At 37.6% G+C, this 27,285-nt stretch overlaps 1 protein-coding gene across 1 annotated transcript in view; it reads left to right on the top strand.

Annotated features, from left to right (window-relative positions):
- The first annotated feature begins 2,476 nt into the window (after positions 1–2,476).
- LOC124517405 (cAMP-specific 3',5'-cyclic phosphodiesterase 4D-like) overlaps positions 2,477–27,285 on the top strand; it is a 545,211-nt gene continuing 520,402 nt past the window's right edge. Inside the window, exon 1 of the mRNA XM_047086845.1 lies at positions 2,477–2,752. Within this exon, the coding sequence (XP_046942801.1) occupies positions 2,487–2,752 (266 nt within the window). The 5' untranslated portion in view covers positions 2,477–2,486. The remainder of the gene's footprint in view (positions 2,753–27,285) is intronic.

The raw sequence follows: 27,285 nt of genomic DNA, 5'->3' as shown, positions 1-27,285 counted from the left end.
GCCTTTAGATAGTGGGAAATTTTTCTACTGTTGGAGAGGGAGGGGGAATGTCAGTTTGCTGCCTGCTCTTTTTTTTTCCCCTCACTTTATCCAGTTATCTTAATTTTTTATTCCACAAACTTGAGTAGGTTTTACATCTACTGACTACTGGGCTTTTTTTTTTTTCTCCTCAAATAGTCTTGCTTATTTCTTCTTTATGGCTATTTGCACATTCTAGTTCCTTACCTGTAAGGCAGTTCTTTTTTGCCTTCCTTTCCATCAATTTTTGATCCTTCCGGCTTCAGGCTTTACTCCACCTCAGCATTCCCTCATCACTTATGCATACCTTTTTCATTGCATTTTTCTGCACCTAGATACTATCGGTATTTATGTATTCTGGTTTCTTCTCCTGACTATTGACCAGTCCTATCCATTAACTTATGAGCTCTTTGAGGGAGAGCACTGCATACCTGTTTTGCACAACTCCTAATGCAATGGTCAGTCCTTCCACATACTTTACATAAATTGGTTACTCCTTTGGTAGTATTATATTATTATATTATATATATATAATATGTATATTATATATATATATACCACTTACATATACCATATAATATATATGCCATGCATATTATATAGTATCTTATTATATATATACACATACATATTTATACATATATACATATATGTATATATAGTGCTGAAAGATATGGAGAAATGGAAATCTTTAGTTTGTTTAAACCAAGGAAGCATGCCACCAGTCTGCCATTTGAGTAGAGATGAAATCTTTAGTACTGGTGAAAATTCTTTAAGAACAATCATATCCCGATTTTTAACAATTTGATATTTGCATACAGATTTTCTGATTAAGTCATGGAATGAATGTATGGCTCATTAAACTGTTATAGGTATACCAGGTGGTGGCCCTGTGTTTCTGTAAACAGAACCTGAGTATCCTTTCCTGTAACATTTTAAAGGCAAGGAATTTAAATTTAAGATGGAATAACTAGGGAGGGAAGGTAGGAGAAACTTTAAAAATTGACCTATTAGTAATCATAGAAACCAAAAATCAAAAACCAAACAAAAACAATTAAGTTCTCCATTCTCCATTTTATCTGGATGTATTTCCTAACTCCTTCTTAAATCATTGTGTTTTTAAAATAAGAAACAATATTCTTAGGTCCTGAGAAAAGTGATTTGCTTTGAATCCTGAACTGTCTGTAGCATTGCTAGACTACTGGCACATCTCTATGCAGAGGTTTGGGTTCCCTGCCAATCCAGTTTAATATTTGCACTTCCACTGTCCATATAATGGGATTTAACAGGCTTTATTACTTGGTTACTTGCTTGAATTGTGGTAACATTTTTATTTTTTTCCAGTAACAAATTAAATAGGCAAGAAGTAATTTTTTCTTCTTTCTTAATTTTAAACCTCCTTTGAGTAAGTTTGTTGAAGCTATGTTGATCACAAAAGAAAATCTTAGACTGAAAGAAAATTAAGGAAATAACTAGGTAAAGTTGATTTATTTTATTCCTATATAGTTGACTACATAAATTTTTGTATACCGTAAGTAATGATGGAAACTTGAAAATCAGTTTTAGCTACTCTTATGAAAACAATGTGTCCCTCTGGAAGGTCATCAGTTTAAATCCAAAGAGACAACAAATACCATTCTTGGATGTAAATACTGTTGTTCCATGCTTTGAAAGGGCCACAATTAGCAAGGTTGTACAACACAACAGCAAGCTGAAATGTGTTCCATATGTGGTATTTTGAAACCTTTTGTTTTAGTTTCTAATTGGAGAAAGAGAGTCCATTTTATTCCCTTGGGATTTGTCTTCTAAGGTGCACCAGATTGTATTTAGCAAGCAGGGAAATATTCCTCCTTATCTAGCTAGTGCTTGTTTATTCTTCCCTTATAAAAAGCAAAGGACTAGCAATTTTCTTTTACGAACATGGGCTGAAGGCAGATAAATAGCCCTTGCGGGAGAGGAAGGTCAAGTTCAAAGTTTTTCTTTCCTTTGGATTCAGGAATAAGCAAATGGAAAGACTAGCCAAACAACCGAGCAGCAGGCATCTGATGGTTAAGCCCTCCCCCCAGGACTTTTTATGTACATAAGCAGAAGTCACTGGAGCAGCTGCGGCGCATTAGTTCCAATAGTTTAACAGGCTGCTTTGTAGCGCTGACAAAGCCGTGCTAACGCAGTGGCTTCCCTCCATGTTCCCCTGCCCGGCGAGCTCGTCAGTGATCTTTGGCAGGGGATCCGCAGAGGAGGGGTGACGTTTAACAGGCTTCCGCTGAGGAGTGCGCTCGCCTCCTCTACACCCAGCCCCATCTCCACGGAGAGACTGAGGCAGGCGACCGAATGATCTAACAGCAGCTGGATCCAATCTGCTTCCCTGGACATTTCCCCGGACTTGTGAGCGAGGCAGTCACTGGAAAGAGGCCAGGGAACCACGTTGCCCTGGATTGTTGCCAACTGTACAAACTTGACCGGGAAAAATGGCTCAGCAGACGACAAGCCCGGACACCTTAACAGTACCTGAAGTGGATAATCCGCATTGTTCAAACCCCTGGCTGAACGAGGATCTTGTGAAATCCTTGCGCGAAAACCTGTTGCAGCACGAGAAGTCCAAGACAGCAAGGAAATCCGTTTCTCCCAAGGTCTCTCCAGTGATCTCTCCGAGAAATTCCCCCAGGCTTCTGCGGAGGATGCTTCTCAGTAGCAACATCCCCAAACAGCGGCGTTTCACGGTGGCACATACGTGGTAAGGTTTGCACGGATGACCGGAATTGGTGGCGGTTCCCCCTGGGTGATTTTTGCACCTCCCGCCTTTCTCTTCAGGGGGTGGTGAGGGAGAACTCTCATCGTTCCTCACCTGGGATTTATCAGAAGCGCTCTACCTTACCAACAAATCCCACAGCTGTCCCAGTTAAGGCAGGAATCCTTGAGATTGGGAATCTTTGAGGTGGGTGGTTCTGGAAGTTCAATTCCTATTGCAAGTTCCTACAAGAAAATTGGATTCCAGATGTCAAATAAGAATGCAGTTTTACTCCCATACGGATGTGGTGGCGTTTCTTTGATTTCGTAAGCTAATATCCCTGCCAGGTCCTGCAACAAACCTAGGAAAGAAAGGACCAGAAAGGAGAGGAGGAAAATCATAGTTAGCTCTCCTTTCTGCATAATCCCCAGTGGAATATATATATATATATATATATATATATATATATACACACACACACACACACACACACACATATATATACACACACACATACACACACATATGTATAGGTGTGTATACATACACACATGTATATATGTACATATATGTATGTATACACACATATATACATATACATATATATGTGTAGTGTGTGTGTGTGTGTGTGTGTGTGTGTAATGGTGTGTCCCCTAAAACCCATCCTTTGCTACTGACTTTAATGTACTTACAATCTCAAACGTGTCTTGCCAAAGGAAAGAAGAAAGGGTTTAGGAATTCTGGGCAGAAAATTGCAGGTTGCTACTTGGTATATATTGTTGTGTTCTTTGAATTTGGATTCTTTGAATGTTTTGTCAATATTTTTATTTTCTTCATGAATACTGTAATCTTCTTTATAAATGGGTGGGTTTGTTTTATGCATATTTTTCTTCTAGTCTTTTTGATGATTCTTGATATTTTCCTGCTCTTGTAAAACCAAATATTAAAATATACCACTGTGTAAGCTTATTATGGCGTTTTACCCGAGAAGAGGCAATCCTTAGCTATGATTAGAGTAGGGGGTTGTCTGTGATGCACACTTGGCTTATTTTAGGTAGTAGTAGGTTCTGTACACTCCCTGAACATTTTGGTAAAATGAATATTAGTTGTGATAAAGAAAATAGCTATAACAAGAAAAATGAACCTGTTAGTTGAGAAACGGAATGATTTTTATACAGTTTTTCCATAGAACACCAAAGAGCATGCCAGGAATGGAAACCCAAATCAAACAAAAACCACAAGCAAGACTTCTAAGAAAGGAGCAGTGAGGGGTAGAGAGAATGAAAATCTAAACTAGCAACATGGCCATGCCCCATTAATATCATAGATGGAAGTAGATGATAAAGGAAATACATATCCTGCCCAAAGAAATGTCCAACCTCAGAATTTTGATTTCAAATAGCTAGGTCTCTCACTGGAGAAGTGTTCTTGTTTCCTCTAGGATTTTAACAGATGGCATTTCTAAGTTCAATCAGATACAGTGCTAATAAGAGGGGTAAGAAAAACTATATTTTTTAATCTTGAAAAAGAAATTATGGAAAAATGACTTTTCTCTGAATAAGATGTTGAAAAAAAATTGTCAGAGATAAGTGGTGAGTGAAGGACATAGCTACGCACTGGGAGATGCTCTGAGACAGAGAAATGGCTTGAGACTAGAGCAGCAAAGCTGCTTGAATTCGTAGAGAGGCCGGAGCAGGGTGCCCGAACAGGAAGGCGGGCTCCCGTTCATAAAGGGTGAGGCCCAGGATTTTGGTATCCAGTGTCGCTTTTGGTTGAGATACTTTCTTAAAATTATAGTTCCTAAATTGTACCCATTGTTGAATGAGTAAACCTCAGCTCAGCTTGATTTCCAACTGAGTGAAGCAACCTAGAGTTCATCTGAAGGTTATCTGAGCTCTTTAGACATGTTGAGATGTAAGGAAGGCAGGAAATCTCATGAAAACAGGCTTTCTTCTGAAATTTCTGGCACTTCCTTTTCTGGTGCTGTTTGGGGAAACTCCAAGAGCACAACTTTCTGCCAATATTTCATTTTGGTATATCAGGTCTCAGTCAGAGCATGGAGGCATCAAAAGAGCAATGAAAATGCAAAATAAAAATCATACTGTCACTTCTCAGTAACTCAGGAGGAAACAGTATCTCTTGTGGACTAAAAGCATCGAGTAAGGGAGTTGGAAAGAACACCTCACATCCTCCATGTTGGTTCAGTGATCCCCAAGACTTTCGTAATATCCACAGACATCTTCTAACGAATGTCATCCACCTGTGCTTTCATAAATTGGACTAAGCACAATGCAGAATTAAAAAAAATGATTTCAAACTGTTCTGAGATATATATATATATATATATACACACACACATATATATATATATATATATACACATTTTTTGCTACCTAAACTGCTCCTATCGCCACCACACTCTAATTCTCTGCTCCTCCTAAATGAGCTGATCAGCTACTTAAATACACACATTATGGGTTCACCTAAGAATGTTGGTTACTGTGCCTGTTATTCCCGTCCTTACAATATTTTTAATTTTAATTCCTACTGAACCTGAAGTGTTTAATTTGTATGTGCTGATGAAAAAACTGCATAAGAGCTATTCCTTTGTTTCAAGTAATTTGCACTCTAGTTGAAAAAATAAATCCAATTGGATGGCCTCTGTTTTAGTTAAGGTAATCATGTTCTACAACATATTCTCCAAATCTTAGTGGATTGACACTATAAACGGTTATTTCTGCTCCTGCTTCTGTGGGGAGGGATGCTAACCCTGGGGCATTTCAGGGTCTTGAAATCCTACCACCTTGCAGTTGCACTATTTGTGACACATGATTTGTAAGGTTATCAGTGGAATCAGGGGGAAAAGAGCATGGAAGATGGCATGTGTCAGTTTTTATGAGGCAGGCCTAGAAGTACACATGCCACTTATACTAATGTTCCTTGGTTAGAACTCAGCTCAATGACCACATGTAACTGCAAAGGAAGATGGGAAATCTATCTCAGCTCTGTTTCCAGGAATAAGGTGAAACAGACCGGGTGAACAGCTAGCCTGTCTCAATCACAGAACATTATGGCTTTACCCTTTACCTTTTATACCATAGTTGAATTCATGGAATAATATCTATGATGACCAGTCCTTTAACATCTCTTCACACTTCCTGGATGAGAGTCATACGGAGAAATTCTGTTTTTTGTCAAGTCTGTTGATTGGGAAGTTCTTGCTAATAAACAGCTGAAAACTCCTTCCCTGTAATTGTCATGCTTGGGTCCAGAATCTGCTTTGAAAATCCCCCAGCTTGACTCTCTCTTCTCTTCCATAATGTAGCCCTTAAGATAAGAGGCTTGGAATGACCTACTAGAGACCTAGGACCTTGTTCAGCTCTTCCTTGTATACCCAGAAATCAGTATTTTCAGTGTTAGCCTGTCTTGTTTTCTTAAACAAATTCTTCTCTTTTCTTAACTAAACATCCTAAGCTATTTCACCTTTTTGCGCTGTATTTACCAGGTTGAGCCTGGTTATTCTTATCCAGAATTCATTTGGATTTTCACAAGTAGCCTCCTGAGTTGACACAATACTTCAGGTACTGTGTGATTCCTATGGAGAGCACCTAAGCAGAAGCCATACTACTTGAATTTATATTCTGACTTCCCATTTACTAGTTGCATGATTTTGAACAAGTTACTTGTCATATGCTTCAATTTCCCTATTATCCAATTTTCTGGTAACAGTAATAGTATCTATTTGGTATTGTGGTTTTATTATTTTTTTAATTTAATGTTTATTTTCAAGAGAGAGGGAGACACAAAATTTGAAGCAGGCTCTGTTGTGATTTTATTAAGTACAGTTATGTGTAGATTAGAATGTGTTGTACAGGGATAGATGTTGAGTATCATTATAAGCAAATACTTTCCTTATTAGGCACTATATGCCCATTATTCCAGCCTTGATCTTCCTGGATCTTTAGGATTACATTTAATTTTTAGATGATTATCCTGTCATTTGTTTGTGAATGGATTGGACTAAAGAGAATATATGCAAAGAGACCAAGAATTCAAAAGAATGATAGGTGTGTGTCAATTTCATGACTGTGGAAAAGGAGACTAAATGACTGTTTTCATGACTCTGACTAAAGGGGAGATGAACCATAGGACTTAGTGCCTCTTCTTTGCCTACTCCCGTTACACATGTTTTTCACATCCCTCTGCTCCTCAGAGCTTCCTCCTGTTCCCCCAACTGGAAATGATCTGCTGCTTCTTCACAATCTATGGCACATCTTATTTCCGCTTTTCCTTCAGTGCTTATTCGTAATTACGTCATTAGCTAATATTTATTGAACGGGTTTGTTTTTGTTTTTGTTTTTGTTTTGGTCTGGTGCTGTGTGTTAAACTAGAATGCTTTGTGTATGTGCTTTTTACCACTCTGTTTTATCATTTTTACTTAATATCTAGTACTTTGTAGCCTAGTGATTATAGACAGGACATTCTGCTTTTATCTCAGTAGGGGATTCCCTCTGATGTCAGCAGGAACTCGAAGGTCAGTGTGATCTCTGGTGAAGAAAACATAATTTCTAGTGTAAATTTATTTCAGGAAAAACAAACAGGCAGGTAAATCTTTGTTTTTCAGGTTTTCATTTTAATTTACATTGTGAATGAAGAAAATTGTTCTAGAGTGTGTGTAAGTGAAATTACGAATTAGGATTTCTTTGGTTAAGATAGCATCTAGGTAATATTCAAATTTCTTCTGTTTGTAATTTCTGTGTATGCATGTGTGTTTTTTATTACAACATCCAAAGGTAGAAGAAGCAGTTAGTAACAACCTTAAACAACAAAATAACTTTTGTAGGTGTATTTGAAAGGCAACTTCCAGGAGACTTTTAGGAAATCTTGAAGATTTTTAGGGAGCTAGATAAGTGCTTTTGGACATATTTTTGGTTTACTATAAATTTCTCTTTACCCAGCACTGGCATTAGATATAAAATTGCGCATGTTCAAAAGTAAATATTTGCTCTCTTGAGTCATAATTTCTTCAGCAACTGTGCTTGTTTTTATGGTTGTTAAGAGACAAATATATTATAAATTTTCTTCAAGTTACAGAAGGGAGAAGAAGCCCTTTATTATCTATAAAGCTGAAATCCAGCGATTTAGAGAGTTTGTAGTGCACACGTGTGTGCGCGCGCGCACACACACACACACACACACACACACACACACGAGTAGGTTTTCAAAGCTAGTATTTAGTGATTCTATTTGAGAACTCTCTCCCTTGTCCCAGTTCTCCTACATTTGCCGATGCAACTTTAAGGTTGTCTTTTCTCTGTCCCTTGCAGTAAGGATACCCAAGAGACAGGCATTACTGGTGTTCTCCCAGGAGCTAGGAACTCCAGAGGTGGACTGTGGGTGTTGTGTGATACGAGGAGGTGGGAAGGAAGTTTCTGGGGAAATTATCTGGGGATCACAACATGCTGCAGGCATGTTGGGTGGGGCCAGTTGGCTGAGTTTTTAGCTGTGTCCCTGGTGTAATTGGCTTTGTGTCTTCAGCGGAAATCTTGGGGGCACTGCAAGTTAAGGGTGTCTGTAGCTTTTAAAAGGTATAATTAGCCTTTCTTAAAAACCCTAAGACTCCAGGAAGATATTCCTCTTAAAGAACTTATCAATTGCCTTGCAGTATTTAAGAAATTAAAAAGATAAAAAGGTGACAAACGGTTGCTGAGGAAAAGTGAAAAAAAAATTGAAATGACCTGGTGGTTTATTACACATATGTGCTTCCTGTGACCTTTGACATTTATGTTAAAGAAAAGACATGAAGTGTATCAACACCAGCTGAAGCCATTTCTACTAATGGTAAAAATACTTCTAAGAAAAAAAAAAACATAGTCTTTCTTAGAAACTTGGCAGAAATGTTGAAGGAGAAGAAGAGAAAAAATTAATCTTAGAGTTCATTAAAATTATTTTTAAATCATGGTTTTAATTTTCAAGGTTATTCTTTATATACATATCCTTATAAATAATAAGTTCCTCCTGTGAGGTTAAATAATTAAATGAGCTTCAGCACTTTTTTTTTCTTAGACAGGAAGCTACCAGAATTATTCTTCAAGTAGCAGTTTCAGGAAGAAGTTTTATTATTACCAGTGTAGCAAAATTATGTCACTGTTTTTTTTTTTTTAAGTGGATTTGCTTCTGAAAAAATCATGTTTCTAAAACTATGATCACTTTAGTATAGTTGAAGACGGGTATTTCTAGCTTCTCTGGCCACTTATATTTGACCTTAGTTACTCAACCTTTTCGAATTGTAGACTCTCTATTTATAAGTCATATGGTTATAAAGACATTTGATATTTACAAGTCAAAAATTGACTAATTAAATTTACAAAGTGATAACAAACTATAGTATATTTAAGATAAGTAATTAGAAACAAGTTCCAACTTGGTGGTATAAGTGAGTGAGATAGATGCCACGTGGGTAGAAATAGGGACAGAATTTTTTAATAATTCTGTGACTCATAAAAGGCTGCAGGGCCTTCAGAATGAAATTGTTGGTGGTATTCCCTCTAGGACACAATATGGAAGCCATGATTTTGGGTAGGGAATATGGAAATCTATAGATAATAATAAAATTATAATTAATTTTTTCTTTTACTGCATCTTCAATTATATACCTTTTTAATATATCAGTCTCTTCTGTACATATGAAATAGAAAAAAACATTTCATCTTCAATTTTAGGACATAAAAGCTCTCTGTTTCATAGAAAGTACTTATGTCAAAATGAGATCTTGAGTTGGTATGAGAAGAATCACCTGATTTCATTCTGGAATAAAAACTTTAGGTTCATAACATAGCTTATAATCTGAGATTTATTATAACATAGTCACTAATGACTAGCTGTCACTAATGTGAGCTCCAGCTACATGCCAGGTACTTTATGTATACTAACCTTTCAAAACAAACAAGTATTGAATTGAAGTATCATTAGCTGTATTCTCCATATGCAGATGCTGGGGCCCATAAAAATTGTTATATAACCAAGATCACACAGGTCTGCAGCCATGAAGTGAGTTGAAGTAGAACTTGAGCCAAGGTCTGCCTAACTTTCTATCCTGTGTTCTTTCAGCATTAACCTCCCTTTGGGCTAAGAGTCACATTCACATTTATTACTCTACCCTGAATGTATACTGAAACTAAAACAATGGATGTTCAGTGATTTTACAGAGTGGTGGTTAATTAACAGAAGGGCAGGAGCAGAATTCTTTCTTGGTGTAGAATCTTAGTTTATTTGTTTACACATGTGGCTTGTATGAGTGTAGACATCTTTTTTGTGTGATAAAAATGTATGTAGGAGAAATACATGTCTTTGGTAAAGGAGGGCTTCAGATTTAACAAAGACCATTCTAATTCAGAGTAGTTTTTAAAATAAGACTGACATAAAAACAAAACCAATCAGAATAATTTTATTTTCACTGATTCAGAGGCAAAGTCAGGAAAGGCTTGAGTTGTAAAGACAAAGATCAAGTCAAAAATCTATTACGGTTAAGTTCCAGAAGAGCCAGCTGGAAATGATGGTCTGCAGGCTCAAGTCACTAAGCAACAGAGCAGCAAACTGCTTGGTAACCAGAGCTGGCCTGACTCACAGGCTGGCTGCGAATGACCGGATAGCTGGATAGGAGGACCAAAGCCCATCTTACCTCAAAACAGTCTATTCATCCGCCAGCCTTCATGTCAAATCCCTCTGTTATGGAACAGTCTCTTTGACTTAATAAGATATGTGCTTTTAGAATGGAACTATCTCTGGGACCAGAAAGAAATGCTGTCTTTCCTCTTTAAAATGACTTTTCTGAGATTGTCTTCTTTGGGTCAGGATATCATTTAAAAATGTAAGGTCTAATGAAAGAAAATAAATGAAAACATTGGGATTAGTGGCTTGACTTTGGGTTTTCATGAGCCAGTGTGTACAGGGCCAAATGGCCTGACTTCATTTGGTGATAGCTGCCCTTGAACTCTGAGAGCACAATGCGTTGCCATTTATTTAGCACTTTAAATCTTATGCTCTCTTTTATTTCATGTGAGTGATTGAACTGTGTAGCTGAATTATTCATTCCTAAGATGTAGCAATCTTGTATCCATTGGAGGTACTAAGTACCACCTGTATAATATGCATTTAATAAATATTTGTTGTTTAATTGAGAAACATATCTTCTATTACTGTGGCTCATATGCTGAACAGCTGGGTAGATCCATACTCTTCCAGTCTAAAAGTCCTGGCGATGTAGTGTTTGACTGCCATAGTGGAAAGCAATTTCAAACTCAATGATTAACCATTTGTATGGACTTTGTCACCATGACTTTGTGTGTGTGTGTGTGTGTGTGTGTGTGTGTGTGTGTGTGTGTATTCTGGGTTTGCACACAACTAGACTGGTATAATTGGACTTTAGGATATGTGTATATGAATCAGTTTGTATAGTGTCACAGAGTTGTCAAATATATGCATTTTAATAATATTTAGTGTATACTTTGAAAATAAATTATGCTTGTTGTATTTCTGAAAATAAACTTATTTAAATATATTTATGATTCTTAGGAAATTACTGAATAACTAGCTTGTTAAACTGTGATGACTAATCCTTATCTCTTATAATTCATAGTGGTTAAATTATACAGCAAGACCTAAGCTTATAAAAGACATGTCAAGATTTTGAGGAGAGATTTGAAAAAAAAACAACACCCTTTAGAATTCCTTTTTTAGGATGACAATTTGGAGAAACTTGAACTGGCAGAAACTAAGCACCACTTCTCCAAAGCAGATCTTCAGAATAACTAAAGTTGAATAATAGAAAATCTTTTTGAATATATTTAGCATAGAAATGTTATTTTAATGTAAATATTTTGTCTCTAGTTCAATCTATATTTATTTTTACATTGTGGTAATTTCAAACCAACCAATTTCCTTTCCATTACCCTTATGAGATAGCCCTCTGATCAAATTAGCTTTTATTAAAATAAAGTGGTGTCCTCTGTGTATTATTATTAATAGGGCATTTTTTTCTCATTTTCTTGTGTAGCTGATTTCACATTTATGTTCATAAATGGTGAGAGTGTTTTATTGGTCTGTTGAAATAAGCAACTTTCTGACTAATAAGGATACTTGGATTATCATTTCTTCTGGTTTACCTCCTTTAGGTTTATAGTATTTGTTTTCTTTGCTTTATTCTGTGCGGTGTGATTTTTTTTATGACTCTCTATTGAGTGAGTGCCAAATAGGACAGCATGTGATTTATGGGTTGTAATAACTAAACCATATATGAATTGGAGGCTGATGACGCACAAGGCGGAATGCTATTGCTCTCCTCTGAATGGAACCTGGCTTTCTTTAATAAAGCCTTCTTATTAATAACAATAGCAGTGTCATTAATAGTCTTATTATTACTGTATTGCCTTCCAGGTGAAGGTCCATCTGTGAATTATTTGTACTGTTTTGCATTTAATATTTTTTAGTGGATTTACATTTTTATTCAAGGCCCATATGTTTAAAAAAAGAAGCTTTATAGTATTACTATAAATTGGAACTGTGTCATTGATTGTATGTAGAAGATGATTGAAACAAATTAAAATTTAGCTGGATTTTATGACCTGCTAAAGGTTCTGAGCCTGAGGTCTGCTCTCTGTGTGTTTAAAATGACAGGTAGCAAGTATTACAGAGATGTAAAAGTCTTTCTCCTTAAGATAGTAAGAATGATTGAAAGGGATTTGGAAAGGAAATAGCCTTCTCATTATTAAGTTCAACACTTAAAAAGTCACTAAACCACATCACCTGTGCCTAAAACTATGTGTGTGCAACACCAGACCTTGTAATATCCTGACCTAGTGGTACCCGAACCATTGATACTTCTGTTCAAAGAAGGATGTTGGTTCTTGCAGGCTCTTCAGATCCGAATCCCTTAGTTGAAAGTAAACACACTGAATTTAGATTGTGTGATTCCAACTCCCAAGCAGAAAGTGAGGTGTTGGTATCTCGTTTTACCACCACCCTATACTTACTACCTAGTTGGTAGCTACACAGATGGAAAGAAGCGTGGATATGTTCCGTGGAAAGTACATACCTTCTAATGGCAGCTTTCAAGCCAAAGAGCACAAACATGGACATTTTCAAAGAGTGCAGGATCTTCATGCAAATAAGTGAAAGCTGAGGTAAGTGAGGAGCCTGATTTTTTTATACCTATGTAATCTTCTGGAGAACTTATTTAATTCTAGACTAGAACTCTCTTATAGGACCGGCTTTGTAATTTGCAAAGCCTGGTATAAAGTGAAAATGCAGACCCACTTGTTCAGAAGAATATTGGGAATTTCCTGACAGCAACAGCAGAACATGCAATCCAGCACAGGGCCCGCTGGAGAATGTGGTCCTATACAGCTGCTCAGGTCACCCCTGTGAAGTCAGCCCTGCACCCACAGCAGATCTGAACTGGGGCCCCAGAAGTCACGTTTGTAAGCAGCTGGAACTATCCTTTGAGAAACTGTCTTAGAGGAGCATCTTCATTGTTCACCTCCTTCTCTTTTTACATTATTTATAGAGACTCCAGAGGACTCATATACTTTGGAGTAAAAATAAAAGTTTCAGTGGTAATCAGCAGTGTACCAGCTATAAATTAAGGAGGAGCATCGTCTTCCCTTTATCTTGAGGGTTTTCATCACAGATGGACAAGTCTGTATATAAATAAATTAAAAGCAGCATTACCTTTGCATTGCACTACTAGGTATTTATCCAAAGGATACAGGATTGCTGTTTTGAAGTGGCACCCCAGTGTTTATAGCAGCACTGTCAACACACACACACACATATATATATATATATATATATATATATATATATGTATATATACATACACACACACACACACAATGGAATGTTAATCAAAAAGAGTAAAATCTTGTCATTTCAACTACGTGGGTGGAACTAGAGTGTATTATGCTAAGTGAAATAAGTCAGTCAGAGAAAAGACAAATATCATATGACTTCACTCATACGTGGAATTTAAGATACAAAACAGATGAACTTAAGGGAAGGGAAGCAAAGATAATATAAAAACAGAGAGGGAGATAAACCATAAGAGACTTAAAATACAGGGAACTGAGGATTGCTGGAGGGGTACTGGGTGGGCGGATGGGCTAAATGAGCAAGGAGCATTAAGGAGGGCATTTGTTGGGATGAGCACTGGGTGTTATATGTAAATGCTGAATCACTAAATTCATTCCTGAAATCATTATTACACTGCATGTTAACTAACTTGGATTTAAATTAAAAAAATAAAATAAATTAATTAACAAGTAATTAAAAATTAAAATCAGCAATGGCAATAAATTACTACCATGCTGATGCTGACCCCTCCTTGAAACTGTCTCATTCACGGGTTTAGCTCCTGTTTCTGTGAGTTCTCTCTTTTCCTCCTTCATTGTCTTCATTTCCAGCAGGTTAAATTGAAGTGCCCTCCGGTTATATAATTAGCCCTTTGGCTTTGTTTCAGTATGCTCCCTGCACCAGCAGCCTGACTTCTGCCCCAGCTCCAATTGCTAGCTCCATTTCACAAAATCCAGCTCTTAAACCCGTCTCAAGATCTGTATGTCTCCTCTGGACATTTCCACTTAAGAAATCTACTCTCACCTCAGATATGATGTGAAAAACTGAGCTCACTGTTTCCCCCTGGAACCACTGCTTTCCCAGTCATCTTTGACTTCTGGTTTGCCCTTTCTCTGCCCAGCCCTATAGATTCTTTCATCTGATATTTCTTGCTTTTCTGTCTCTTCCTGATTACCACTACCTATTTTAGCATCAGCCTTATGTTTGGGTGAGTTCAAAACCATCCTAGCTGTCTCTGTGCCATAAGTCTCTTCCCCTTGAGGATGTACTATCTACACTGCGTCATTGCTTATCCCAAAGTGCTGCTTTTGCTTTCCACAATTTATAGTGGGGGTAAGCAAACATTCTTCCGTAAAGGGGCATATAGTAAATGTCTCAACATTTGTGGGCCGCCATCTCTGTGTCATCTACTCATTTATGCCACTATAGTGCAAAAGCAGCACAAGACATAAAATGGGCATGGGTGTGTTCAATAAAACTCGTTACAAAAAAATGATAGGAGGGTAGATTTGGCCCACTGGCCATAGTTTGCTAATCCCTGGTCTGCAGGAAAAAGTTCATACTTCTCAACTTGGCCCTGAAGTCTATATCAGCAGTTCCAAACCTGTCTCTACAAACCTTATCTGGCATTGTTTCCTATGGATACTTCACAGCATTTATTTGGGAGCTGAATCTTGAGCAGAGCTTCTCAACCTTGGCAATGCTGACAGTTGGGTCCAAATAATGCTTTGTCATGGGGCTGTCCTGTGTAGTATAGAATGTTGGGAACATCCCGAAAACCACCCAGGATAAGAACCACTGATCTAGAGGGTGAGCTTTGTGAAGGGAGAAATGAGTTCTACGTTATTCACTGCTGTGTCCCTAATACAGTCTTGTGATGCAGAAAGAGATCTAGAAATGTACTGCCTGCTCCAACTTTCCTCCCCACTTACTGTGAGTTCTTAGGTGTATCATTAACTTTCCACAGACCACCATTAAGTTCATCTGTAAAATAGAACTATTACTAATTCATATATGATTCATAGAATTATTTAGAAGTTCAAATGATATACTTAATGAAAGGATCTTCGGAAAAAGTTGAGTGCTAATCAAGCATAATGTGAAAATAGTATGGGTGGGACACTTTGGGTAGTCTGAATCTCTTGAAATCTAGAAGTTTAATCACCTCACATACTGTGTCTACCTCATGCAAATCATTTTATAGGATGCTCTTAGGGCTTTGTCTTTGCTCTCAAGGATTGCAATCTGATAGGGCATGGAATGTGATTACTTAAGAACTTTAAAATAGCAGCCATAATTACAAAGAGTGGAGGGCATTTACAAGAGGCAGAGGTTGTTTCTGGAAGTGGGACTCCCTCAAGATTTGAGATGGAGTATGAGATGGCGTAGTCATAAAGAAGGGCCTGAGCATTTAGTTAGGTTGCCTTATTTAATATTCACTACTACCTAATTAGGTGTAGTTTTAATTATCATATTTTCAAAAAAGAAAAATGGGGCCTAGAAGGGAATTTGATATGAACAAAAAGCATGGAGGATCTGAGTAGAGAGGGAAATTGAGTGAAGTATGGAAGGAGAGGAAGTGGCAGGAGGTGAATTCTTTGCACCAAAGCAACAACTGAATATCTACAGGGAGTATTTGGGGGTCAGGTGAGTTTGAGTACAGTTCAGAGTATCTCTAGAGAAGGTAGACCATAGAGGTTAGCTGGAATCAGGTTTTGAAGGTCAACTAAGTGTCTCTCTCTCTCTCTCTCTCTCTCTCTCTGTGTCACACACACACAGATTCTTTCTCTCTCTCTCTCTCTTCTATGTGTGTGTGTGTGTGTGTGTGTGTATATCTTTTTCCTTCTTTCTCTGTCTCTGTTTCTTGCACACGTGTATGCACACACACACGAGTGATTTATATGCTTAAATGAAACAATGAATTTTATCTTTCTTAACAGCTTCATTCCAAATGAAAGGAAGTGACATTTTGAGTTATTATCCCATGCTTGCTAAGCTTGCTAACCCTCAAGTGTGTGCATTGAACACTCTCACTAGTTGGAATGTGAGATTCAGTCCAATTAGACCAATCTATATTACCTTTCAGTAGTTAATATCCTACTCCTTCTAAGATAGTCCTACTGAAATAGCAGAATACACAATTGTGTTTCCATTCAAATCAGATGTGTCAATTCCACTGGGGGCACTTGTGTTCTAATGCATAGAACAGAGACATTATTTATGTGAGACTGTGCCTGCCTTTTCAATACATTACAAAAAAAATGTAATACTTAGAACACATTTAGCAGTTCTAATGGTCTCCACACAGAAAACCATCTTTCTCTGAAGGCATTTTCTCTCTTTCAAGACTGGTTCACCAGGGTAAAAGTCAGGAGCTAAATATCCTGCTATCCTTTTATTTACTTAAAAATGATTTCTAAGTGTCTATACTATCTGTCACTCTTCTGGAGATAAAGCACTGAACAACAACAACAAAAAAGAGTTCTGCTCCCTTAGAGCAATAGTCTAGTGGGGGGAAGACAGCATACAAATAAATACTTCAGTGGGTCAGAGAATGACAATACATTAAAGAAGAATAAAGCAAGGTAAGAGAATAGAGTTTTGTATAAGCTTTTTGGGGAGGACTCTCTATAAGGTGACATTTGAGTAGAGATTGGAGGGAGGTGATTATGTGATTATCCAGGAGAAGACCATTTCAGGCAGAAGAAATGAGAAGTGCAAAAGCCCTGAGGGAGTATGTGACTGGTGTGTTTGAGGCAGGGGGACATTCTAGAGAATGAGGTCAGAGACCTAGAAGGGAGCGAGATCATGTAGTGTTTTGAGGCTGTAGTAAAGGATTTGGGAATTTGGGGGGAGTTTTCATGGTGACATATCACAGAGAAGAGGGTTAACGATGCAAGTGTCTGACTAAGAAGGGCACAATCTGTTTTAAGTTTTGGAAGAATCATTAGATTCCTGTGTAGAAAATATGGATGTGGGGAACAGGTGAAAAGAGGGAAACTATTGCAGTAATGCAGGTGAGGTATAATGGTGGTGCATAGTAAATCATAAAAAATGGTCACAGTACTTTCTGAAAATAGCAGAGAAGAGCATGAAAGACACTTATTCTCCTTTGGGGGAAGTGTTACACAAATGTGGAAGGGAAATTAGATACCACTCAGAGGGCAGAAGTAAAGCCATATCCTCAATGGGCAGCCAGTCCTGTTAGCACAAGAAGGTGCAGGAGACAGACAAGAGGTTGAGAATATGAGAGATTGTACTGATGACAGATGAGAAGCACTAGAAGTTACAGTGGAGGGTTTGGATTTGGGGGAGGGCTGGGCGATTTAAGTCAAATGAGGGGATTTACAGAACCATCTGAGGATGAGAGATGGGTGATGAGCAGTATCCTGGCAGTCTTGGGGTCCTTTGTCCTGATGATTGTGAGTCAAAGACAAGGATCTCATCAGAGGCCTGCAGTTAGAAAAGCACAGCTCATCAGCTGGGATGTCCATTCTCTTGTGTCTGATTTTAAAATTCTCTCAGGCTCTCTAATTCACCTGTAGTGCTTTTAGAGAGATGGAGGGGGGAGGCAGTGGACACCAGGCTGGCCAGGTCTACCTGACAGTCTTCACTGCAACTTTTTGTCTAGAAATGCCATGCTGCTTCTACCTCTAACCATACACTTGTGCTCTAGGGATGAGAGAGGTGAGAGAAGATGCATAGAGGCAAGTGGGAAGTTGCTAGTTTCCAGATGTATGGCCCTGGGGCAGATTGCCAAATTGAAATTACCATTTTTTTATGGATTGGGTAAAAAAAATATTATCCTTATTTTTTAATGCTTATTATTTATTTTTGAGAGAGAGAGACAGCGCGAGAGAGCGAGTGAGAGAGTGGGCACATGTGCACAAGCACGGGAAGGAGCAGAGAGAGAGGGAGGAAAAGACTCCCAAGCAGGCCCTACGCAGAGCATGGAGCCCAACGCAGGGCTCTGACTCATGACGGTGAGGTCATTACCTGAGTCAAAATCAAGAGATAGGTGATTAACTGACTGAGCCACGCAGGTGCCCCTCAAAATCCTATTCTTAAGCATGATATTATAACTAGGTATTGAAGAACCGAAATAATTTCTGAAAAAATTTGCATGCTTGCCACAGCGTTTCATACATGTCATTGCAATGATACTGCTTTTATTAAATACATGGGTTTTCTGCATAGGCATAAAATATTTCTAAAAGCAGGACTAAGCCACATTTTAACATTTATATAGGAATGGTTTCATGATCCTCCATGTAAACAAAACAAATATGAAATGGGTAGAACAGAGCTTTCTCTTTGAAGTTTGAATTGTTGGTTTGTGTTGCTTGCTTGCAAATTTATATTATGTGAGCTAGCTGGCTGTTACCAAGAAATATGATCTTTTATGTCTTAGGAGTGTGCCCTGCAAAGCAACATGTACAAACTTTTTTTTTTCTTGCCCTAAGGGAAAGGGCGAGCCCTGGCACCTTTTAACCTGTAAGGATTATGTAGCTCTTGCTGGGATTGATTTGTTGGCTTCTCTTCAAGAAATGCTCCTGGTATGTGTTTTATGTTCTGACAGAACCATGGCTCTGCTGATCCGCACGTCACCCCCGTGAAGACGTGGGCATGCTTTTGTGCATTTGCTCTTGTAGCCTGGGAAGCATATTTCAACACACCATCCAGAATTGGCTCGAACATGCCTGTCACTCCCAGCTGACTCTGATGACGCTCTTGCCAACGTAGATTTGCATCAACACAGTTCTTTACTGGAAAAAAGTTCATTCAGAATATACAGGGTGGCCTATTTAAAAGAGGCATAGCATCAATTTGAAGTGGTCTGTATTTTAAGGGAAGCATTGTAAGAAATATAGTGTCGATTGAATGCTCCTCAGAGCACAGAATTATAGTCAGCATTACTCAAGACTTCCCCCCACCACTGCTGCCAGAAATCATATGTCATTCACTTCTAAAGAGTTGCTTATTCTGAAGAAAATACCTCTATTCCAGACTTTCTTTCTCAGCATGCTGGATATGTAGGCATTTCTAGTCTCTTCCCTTTCTCTGTACATAATCCTAATTCTTTATTCGTTAAAGCATGATATGCTAGAGCTGATGATATGTGATATAAGGTAACAACATTGCTTATTGCCTGCCCAAAATTCAGTTTGGCAATTCAGTGGATAAACACCTTTTCTATTAGAACAAAACCGTTTGGCATTTGTCCATCTTTCTATTTGACTCATCTTCAGTATCCTAATGAATGTTTGGGATAGGCATGTTACTCAGATGCATGGCTCTATAGACAGGAAACCAGGCACTCAGAAACAAAACCTGTTACCATAGCTATTCAGAAAAAAAAATACAAAACTGCCTTTGTTGTACAAAAGAAAAATTCAGTATCAGTGGCATATGACCTGTGATTACTATTATTATGATCCTATACTACTCACCCTTCATTTTTGTCATCCTAGTCTATTCTAAGTCATTATAGTAATGGATACAACTGAATGGGTTTGCAATTTTACCCCTTTTCTCATGACAACCAAAAGCATTTTCAATGACACATGCTTTGATCTGCCTGCTTTTAAGTCTCTTAAGCAGGGCAACTCTAGACAGCTTCCTCTCAGAAGATTTTACTATCCTAATAGACCTCATCATAAATTCTATATTTATGCTTGTTTAGACACATCAAAGTCAAGCTTTATACCAGGGGCCACCTGTGAAGTTAAGGTCATCAGCTTCTTGTTGTAGCTACTGGTCACTGTCATGCCTACCAATAATAAAGTTTGACCTTGAAAAGTGATTAAAAGTTGTGGGCTACAAAAAAGGAATATTAAAAAAATGTTCTGCCATGTTGTTTCATCTGCTGTGTTTTGTCTAGAATTCATATTATTGTCACAGTTAACTCCAAAGTGTTCTATGCTGTTTGCATATAGTACAGAGGGAAAGAAAGTATGTGGAAATAAAGATATATGATCTTTACCCTGTGAATTAACACATGAAATCTATAGTTAACAGAGCCAAGATGCAACACTTTACACAGATGAGTTTGCAGGGCTATCAGATGGGAGGATTGGTCAGAATTTGAGTGGGCATAAAAGGCAATCACAAAGAAGCAGTTGGCCCAGCTTCTTCAAACATTGTCCAAAAGAGAGGAATGATTGGTTAGCAGAATGACATTAAACATTGCACTGTGTTAATGATCTTATTAATAACCTCTTAAATTTATCTGATTGATCACGTATTTATCTATATATTTTGTTATGGTTCCATGTTCACAAAGTAATCTTCTGATTATAGTCTTCATTGTTACACAGGACTTTCTAGTGATAAAGGGTCAGATGGTTGAGCATTTTATTTTTTTCTCTTTTTAAAAAAATGTTTATTTATTTTTTGAGAGAGAGAGGAGGGGGCAGGGCCAGAGAGAGAGGGAGACAGAGTATCTGAAGCAGGCTCTGTGCTGACAGCAGACAGCCAATGTGGGGCTTGAACTCACAAACTGTGAGATCATGAGCTGAGCCAAAGTCAGATGCTTAACCGACTGAGCCACCCAGATGCTCCATAGTTGAGCATTTTAATCTGAGCAATAATTGTAGTGCTCAATGAAAAGAAATCAATTGGCATTAGGATTCTGTTCAGAAGTTCCACGAGCCTGTACAGTATGGGATTACTTCTGAGAGGAGGGTTTCCTCTCATGTGCTGAGAGATTTCAGTTTCTGAGTCTACAAAACTCATCGCCAGATTCTAATCCTAGTCATTTATCCAGGGTATTGCCGATCCTCAAGGCCTTTTGAGAAAAAATCTGCTAACCTACTCAGTTAAAACTCTTCTCCCCTGCCATGTCCTGAATATTTTCACTAGGAACCATGCTCACACTAAATACACATTTTAAAGCTGTAATCACAGTAAGAATGAGGAAAAGGTGCAACATTCCATTCACTTAATCTCTTTCCTCAACAGAAGCTGTTTGGTGAGACAGTCATGACTTATGCTTTGAAATTAATTTTCTGACACATCTAACATTTAGCCCAGGATATAGTTGGCTATTTGTTTGTTTTTCTGAGGGTATGATGTCTTACAGAAATTGGCCAGCTATTCTAGGAAATGTGTTCAGTATTCACAGGCAGTGATTGGAATTTTCTGGGCCCTTTTTTTCCTCTGCTTTACTCCCTCTCAGATCCAGTAACTTAGAGGGCACCCTGAATGTTACAGCTTTCACCTTCCAAAGTGATATCTTTTAGGGAGTTTCATATTTAGTAGGGTTTTTTTGAACACCAAGGAGCCTTTGTGACTTAAGTACATGCATCTCAACTTGTGCAATTGCAGATTTGTTTTATGAGTTTGAGATCAACTACTTCAAGAATTGTGGCAGTGTTAGGTTGTTTCACCTCAGCAGTTTCCCCTGAAAATGTCTTTTCACCAATATTTAAGGTGTCATGGTGACATGTTGACTGTTGAGACAATGACAAAAATATACAGGAAGAAGTGATGTAAAAGTGAGGGACATTGTTGAAGCAAAGTGAAATGTTAATTCTCAGACAAATGTCCCCTAGAGACGAGCATTTGACTTAGTTTCCAAAACCTGCCATCACAAATTACCACAAATGTAATGACTTAAAACAAGTGAAATTTACTCACCCATGTTTCTCAAGACTAAAAGTCCAAAATCAAGATGTTTGCAAGCCTGCAGTCACTACAGAGGCTCTAGAGGAGAATGTGTTTCATTCCTCTCTAGCTTCTCATGGTTTTGCTGGATTCCTTGGCTTATGGTTACATTGCTCCAACCTTTGCCTCTGTTTTCACAAACCTTCTCCTGTTTTGGTCTGTGTGTGTGTGTGTGTGTGTGTGTGTGTGTGTGTCCTTATAAGGACATCTGTCATTGTATTTAAGTCTCACTTGGATAATCTAGGACACTCTCCTCATCTCGAGATATTTAATTACATCTGTAAGAAACTCTTTTTCCAAAGGAAAAATTCACAGGTTCTGGAGTTTAGGTTGTGGACATATCTTTTTTTGGGATCACCACTGGGCCCATTACAGCATCTAAGGATAAACCTTCTGTGAGAGTCCCTGAGAAAGCCCTCCAGATAGCATGAGGTCTGAGCCACACCCACATGGAGAATCCTTTCTCCCTCTTGCAACAGCTCAGGGTTCCGGTTTGAATAGCTAAGGCAACAGGGCTACATGGGACAAGAAGCCAATAACACTAGGTTTCCTTGAAGTAAATGATGGCCATAGTCACTGGATGTCCAGTTATACTGTGTTGATATTTCTTCCCAAAGGCTCAGGAAAAGCATGAGATAAAGAGAAATAGGGAAATGTTATTTTGTATCCTTTGCATGTACAACTCTTTTCAGAGAGAAAGGAAGGAAAACTGTAGGCCAAAGAATTAGAAAAGGAGAACAATGGATGTTTTTCCTATTTTGTGAACGTTTGGTCCTGGTCTCAGTGACTAAAATTAGCAATTAAAACCATAAACGTGGTACTTGGTTTATGGTAAAAATTCCTATAAAACATAGTGGTGTGTGAGTCCCCTTATGCCCTTCCTCTGTGCTGTTAGCTTTCCATTTGCTGTCACTAGAATAGCTGCTCTTAACCTTGTCTGATGTAGCCTTCCAGAAACATTTTGTGCATACTTAAGTAAATATAATAAAAGTAGTGATAACACTTATTGTGTAATTTATATGTATTCAGCACATTGCTAGATATTTTCAGTGATTAGTTCATTTACCTCTCACTACACATCTAAAGGGTATCTGTAAGATAGATTTCTACCAGTGAAATTATTGATCCAAAGACATATTTTCATTAATATTAATGTTTTAATAATAGTATGATAATATATAATAATATAAATATTAAATATTAATATTAACATATTTTAAGTATTAGAATATATTCTAAGCCACCTGGGTGGCTCATTCAGTTTAGCATCTGACTCTTGATTTCGGCTCAGGTCATGATCTCACAGTTCATAGGAATGAGCCCCACGTCATGCTCTGTGCTGACAGGATGGAGCCTACTTGGGATTCTCTTTCTCTGGCCCTCTGCTTCTTGCTCTTTCTCTCTCTGAAAATAAATAAATAAACTTAAAAAAAAAGATACTGGCAAATTTACTCCAAAATTTGTTTCATCATTTTACACACCTATAAACAGTGTGCCAGAAGACCTATTAACTTCTCATTATCACTCACTATCCCTGGATATGTTGTACTTTTATTTTTCATTACTGTAATGGGTAAAATATATCTATTATTATTTTACTCTTCAGTTTTATGAGTGAGTTGAACAGTTTTTCATTGTTTATTTGCCATTTCTTAGTTCACTGCCTATTAATATTTTTCCATTAAAATTCTTTCCAGAAATGAATTGAGATAATCATTTTGTTATTGATTTAGAAAAACTTTGAGTTATATTTAGGAAATTGTGTTATAACTGCTCTGAATAATTTCTCATTCTATTTTTTTCTTTCACTTTGTAAGTTTTGAAAGTCATAGGTAAATATTTTTAACACTTTTTTGTGGACAAAACCACATAACATAAAATTTGCTGTCTTGACCATTTTTAAGTGTACTATTCAGTAGTGTTAAATATATCCACATTACTATAGAACATACCTCCAGAACTTTTTCATTTTGCGAAACTAAAACTCTATATCCATTAAAACAGCAACCACCCTTCTCTTCCCAACCTCTGGTAGTGACCATTCTACTTTCTATGCATTTGACTATGTTAGAAAGCTCATATATTTGTAATCATACAGTATTTGCCTTTTTTTTCACTTGCTTATCCCACTTAGTATAATGTCTTCAGAAGTCACTCATGATGTAGCATGTGACAGGGTTCCCTTTTTAAGTTAGAATAATACTATATGCATATACCACATTTTATCTATTCAACCATTAATGGGTATTTAAGTTGCTTTCATCTCTTGGCTGTTGTGAATAGTGAGCTGTGAACATGGATGTACAAGTGTCTCTGCAAGAGGTTGCTTTCAATTCTTTCGGATAAATATATTCAGAGATGGGGTTGTTGGATCATATGGTATTTCTATTTTTAATTTGTTTAGAAGAATCCTCATATTATTTTCCATAGTGACTCTACCATTTTACAATCCTACCAACAATGCATAAGGATTCCAACTTATCCTCATCCACATCAATACTTATTTTCTTTTTTCTATAGTAATGAGTGTGGAATGATATCTCATTACAGTTTTTTTTTTAATTTCTTCCATGATTGGTGATGTTGAGCATTTTTTACATGCTTGTTGAACATTTGTATGTCATCTATTCAAGTCATTTGCCCAGTTTTAACTAGGTTATTTAATTTTTTGTCTGTAAAATGTTTTCAATACAGCAAGGTTTAGCAAACTTTCCTCCATGTGCTCCTCTTAAAATGTGTTTAAGGAGTGTGACTCCATTTTAAAATTATTAATTTTTCCACCTTTTTCCTAGTCCTTTTAAGATTTTCCTTTTAGATTTAATTTTTGATCACCTGTAATTTATTTTGATATGAGGAATAAGAAAAGGGTACACCTGTTTTTGGCCAGCTGCCCCAACCCCAATTTATAGAAGAATCACTGATCTGAATAGGGGACACCTGGGTGGCTCAGTCGGTTACACATCTGACTTCAGCCCAGGTCACGATCTCACCATTTGTGAGTTTGAGCCCCGTCTCAGGCTCTGTGTTGACAGCTCAGAGCCTGGGGCCTGCTTCAGATTCTGTGTCTCCCTCTCTCTCTGTCCTTCCCCACTCGCCCTTGCTCTCTCTCTCTTTCTCTCAAGAATAAATAAACGTTAAAAAAAAAAAATCAATGATCACCTACTAACTTGTAAGGTTTCTTTTTCAAATGCCACATTGGCCACGCCTGCTACAGTAATGATTATACTAAGTGTGATGTTGCCTTCTTAGATTTTCTTTGCATTATTTTATTTATTTTTAATTTTTTAAATACTTATTTATTTTTGAGAGAGAGAGAGAGAGAGAGAGAGAGAGAGAGAGAGAGAGAGAGAGAGAGCGCATGAGCGGAGGAGGGGCAGAGAGAGAGGAAGACACAGAATTTGAAGCAGGCTCCATGTTCTGAGCCCGACGTAGGGCTCAAACTTACAAATTGTGATATCATGACCTGAGCCAAAGTAGGATGCTTAACCGACTAAGCCACCCAGGAGCCCCTTCTTTGCACTATTTTCAATGGTAAACTTCTGCTATTAATATCACTTAAATATTTGGAATATAGGCTTAAAATACTCTATAATTTCATTTGTTGAGCCCTATTTCCTTTAAATATAAATATTACCTATGTTCCCAATAACATTCCTTTTTTGGGCAGTGAACAAAGAGAAGTGTTTTCAATGATTTGTGAGACCATTGAGTAAGAATGGCTTTGACAGAATGCTATTCTTATTTCAAAATGTGAAATGACACAGCTTCTACATAAGGAGGAGAGATGTCTATTTCAGGAAATTTACCTAAATTTGGGTTGAATTTAGTATCCCTGGAAGCCCCACACCTGGTAGAGAGATGTAAAATACTTGTGCCTACATGAAATGATACTTATCATCATCAGGGACAGATTAAAGATTTAGAGTTCTGGAGTTTGGTTGCTAAGGCCTGATCCTGCTGTGAATTGACTGTAGGATTGCATTAAGTCTTTTAATTCTTCTGAGCATTAGCTTCCTAATTTTCTAAATGGGGATAAATAACGTACATGAAAACTTTGAAACGGTTCTTTGAATGACTAAACACAGTAATTTGTAGGATATGTACTTTGTACAGCATCACGTGCTAAAAACATGGTGGTAATAATTGTTATTAGTAACAGCAATGGTAATCATGGTGAAAGAAGATTCTGCTGGTGCAACACTCATCCTTCCAAGCAGTCCATGCCCAACACAATATGCACTCCTCACACAGCAGGGCTAGACTCTCTAATCCCTATGCTGTATAAAAAACCATTAAGGGAATGAATTCATTCAATGCATTAAAACCCAAAAGGTTATTAGTAAACTATTAAATTTAGGTGACATTTTCCTTATCCAGCTTTTTCTTCTTGTAGTCTCCTCTTTATTTTACCAACTGCAGAGATTCTATTAACTGTTTAAAGAATGCGATTTCAGGTTGCTTGAAAGGAAAAAACCTGGACTGGAAGTGTAAAGATAGTTCTTTTGGGGATGTAATTAGTCACTTTTATGTGATGCTTCCATTTTTAAATGAGAAATTCCTTCTCTCCTGCAATTTTCCAGGAGGAAATCAGTTCTGTGAAAGAAAATATGTAAAATCTAGAACTAATTTCCAGTAGAAATTTCTCAAGACAGTTTCACAGTCGTGGTTGGCTGTTTTCTTTTTGTGATCTGTATTACCCTGAACATCAAATGATCATGGTACAACTCTTAGTGTTGGGTACAACTCTTGGAATTTTCCTGCTTTTGAATAGTAACTGCAGGAATTTCTTGAAGGTAAGCATACTCCCTGGACAGAGGAATGAAAAGGACAGGAAGGAAAAGGAAAGAAAGGAAAAGAGATAATGTCAGCCACTTAGAGACTTAGAGAAAAGGGGGCCTTGGAGAGGTTATTTTGACTTTTGACTAGATGATAAAACCAAGGGACATAGGGGTACAGAGAATGCCCATCGGTATACATTAGGACAGTGTGAGACCCAACACACAGATTATTTGAAGTAGGTCAGTGTCTTTTTTAGTTTGACCGAGAGCCTGGGGGATGAGAATGGGGATGGAAGGAAAGTACAGAGAACTCACTTATTCAACATCTCTGCCCAGCGGCCACTTGTTTTATTTTTCTGTTGTTTTGACCCTAGATTTGTAGAGCAACATTTCATGCCCAATTTTGACTTACACTAGGTGCCTGGAATCCAAGAGGCAATTGTGTAGAAATGAATGAACAGAGCAGTT

This window comes from Lynx rufus, unplaced genomic scaffold (genome assembly GCF_022079265.1).
Source record: "Lynx rufus isolate CCGP_SWC_20201006 ecotype Redwood Valley unplaced genomic scaffold, mLynRuf1.p SCAF_1, whole genome shotgun sequence".
Classification (NCBI taxonomy): Eukaryota; Metazoa; Chordata; class Mammalia; order Carnivora; family Felidae; genus Lynx; species Lynx rufus.
This window is presented reverse-complemented; position numbering and strand designations above follow the sequence as displayed.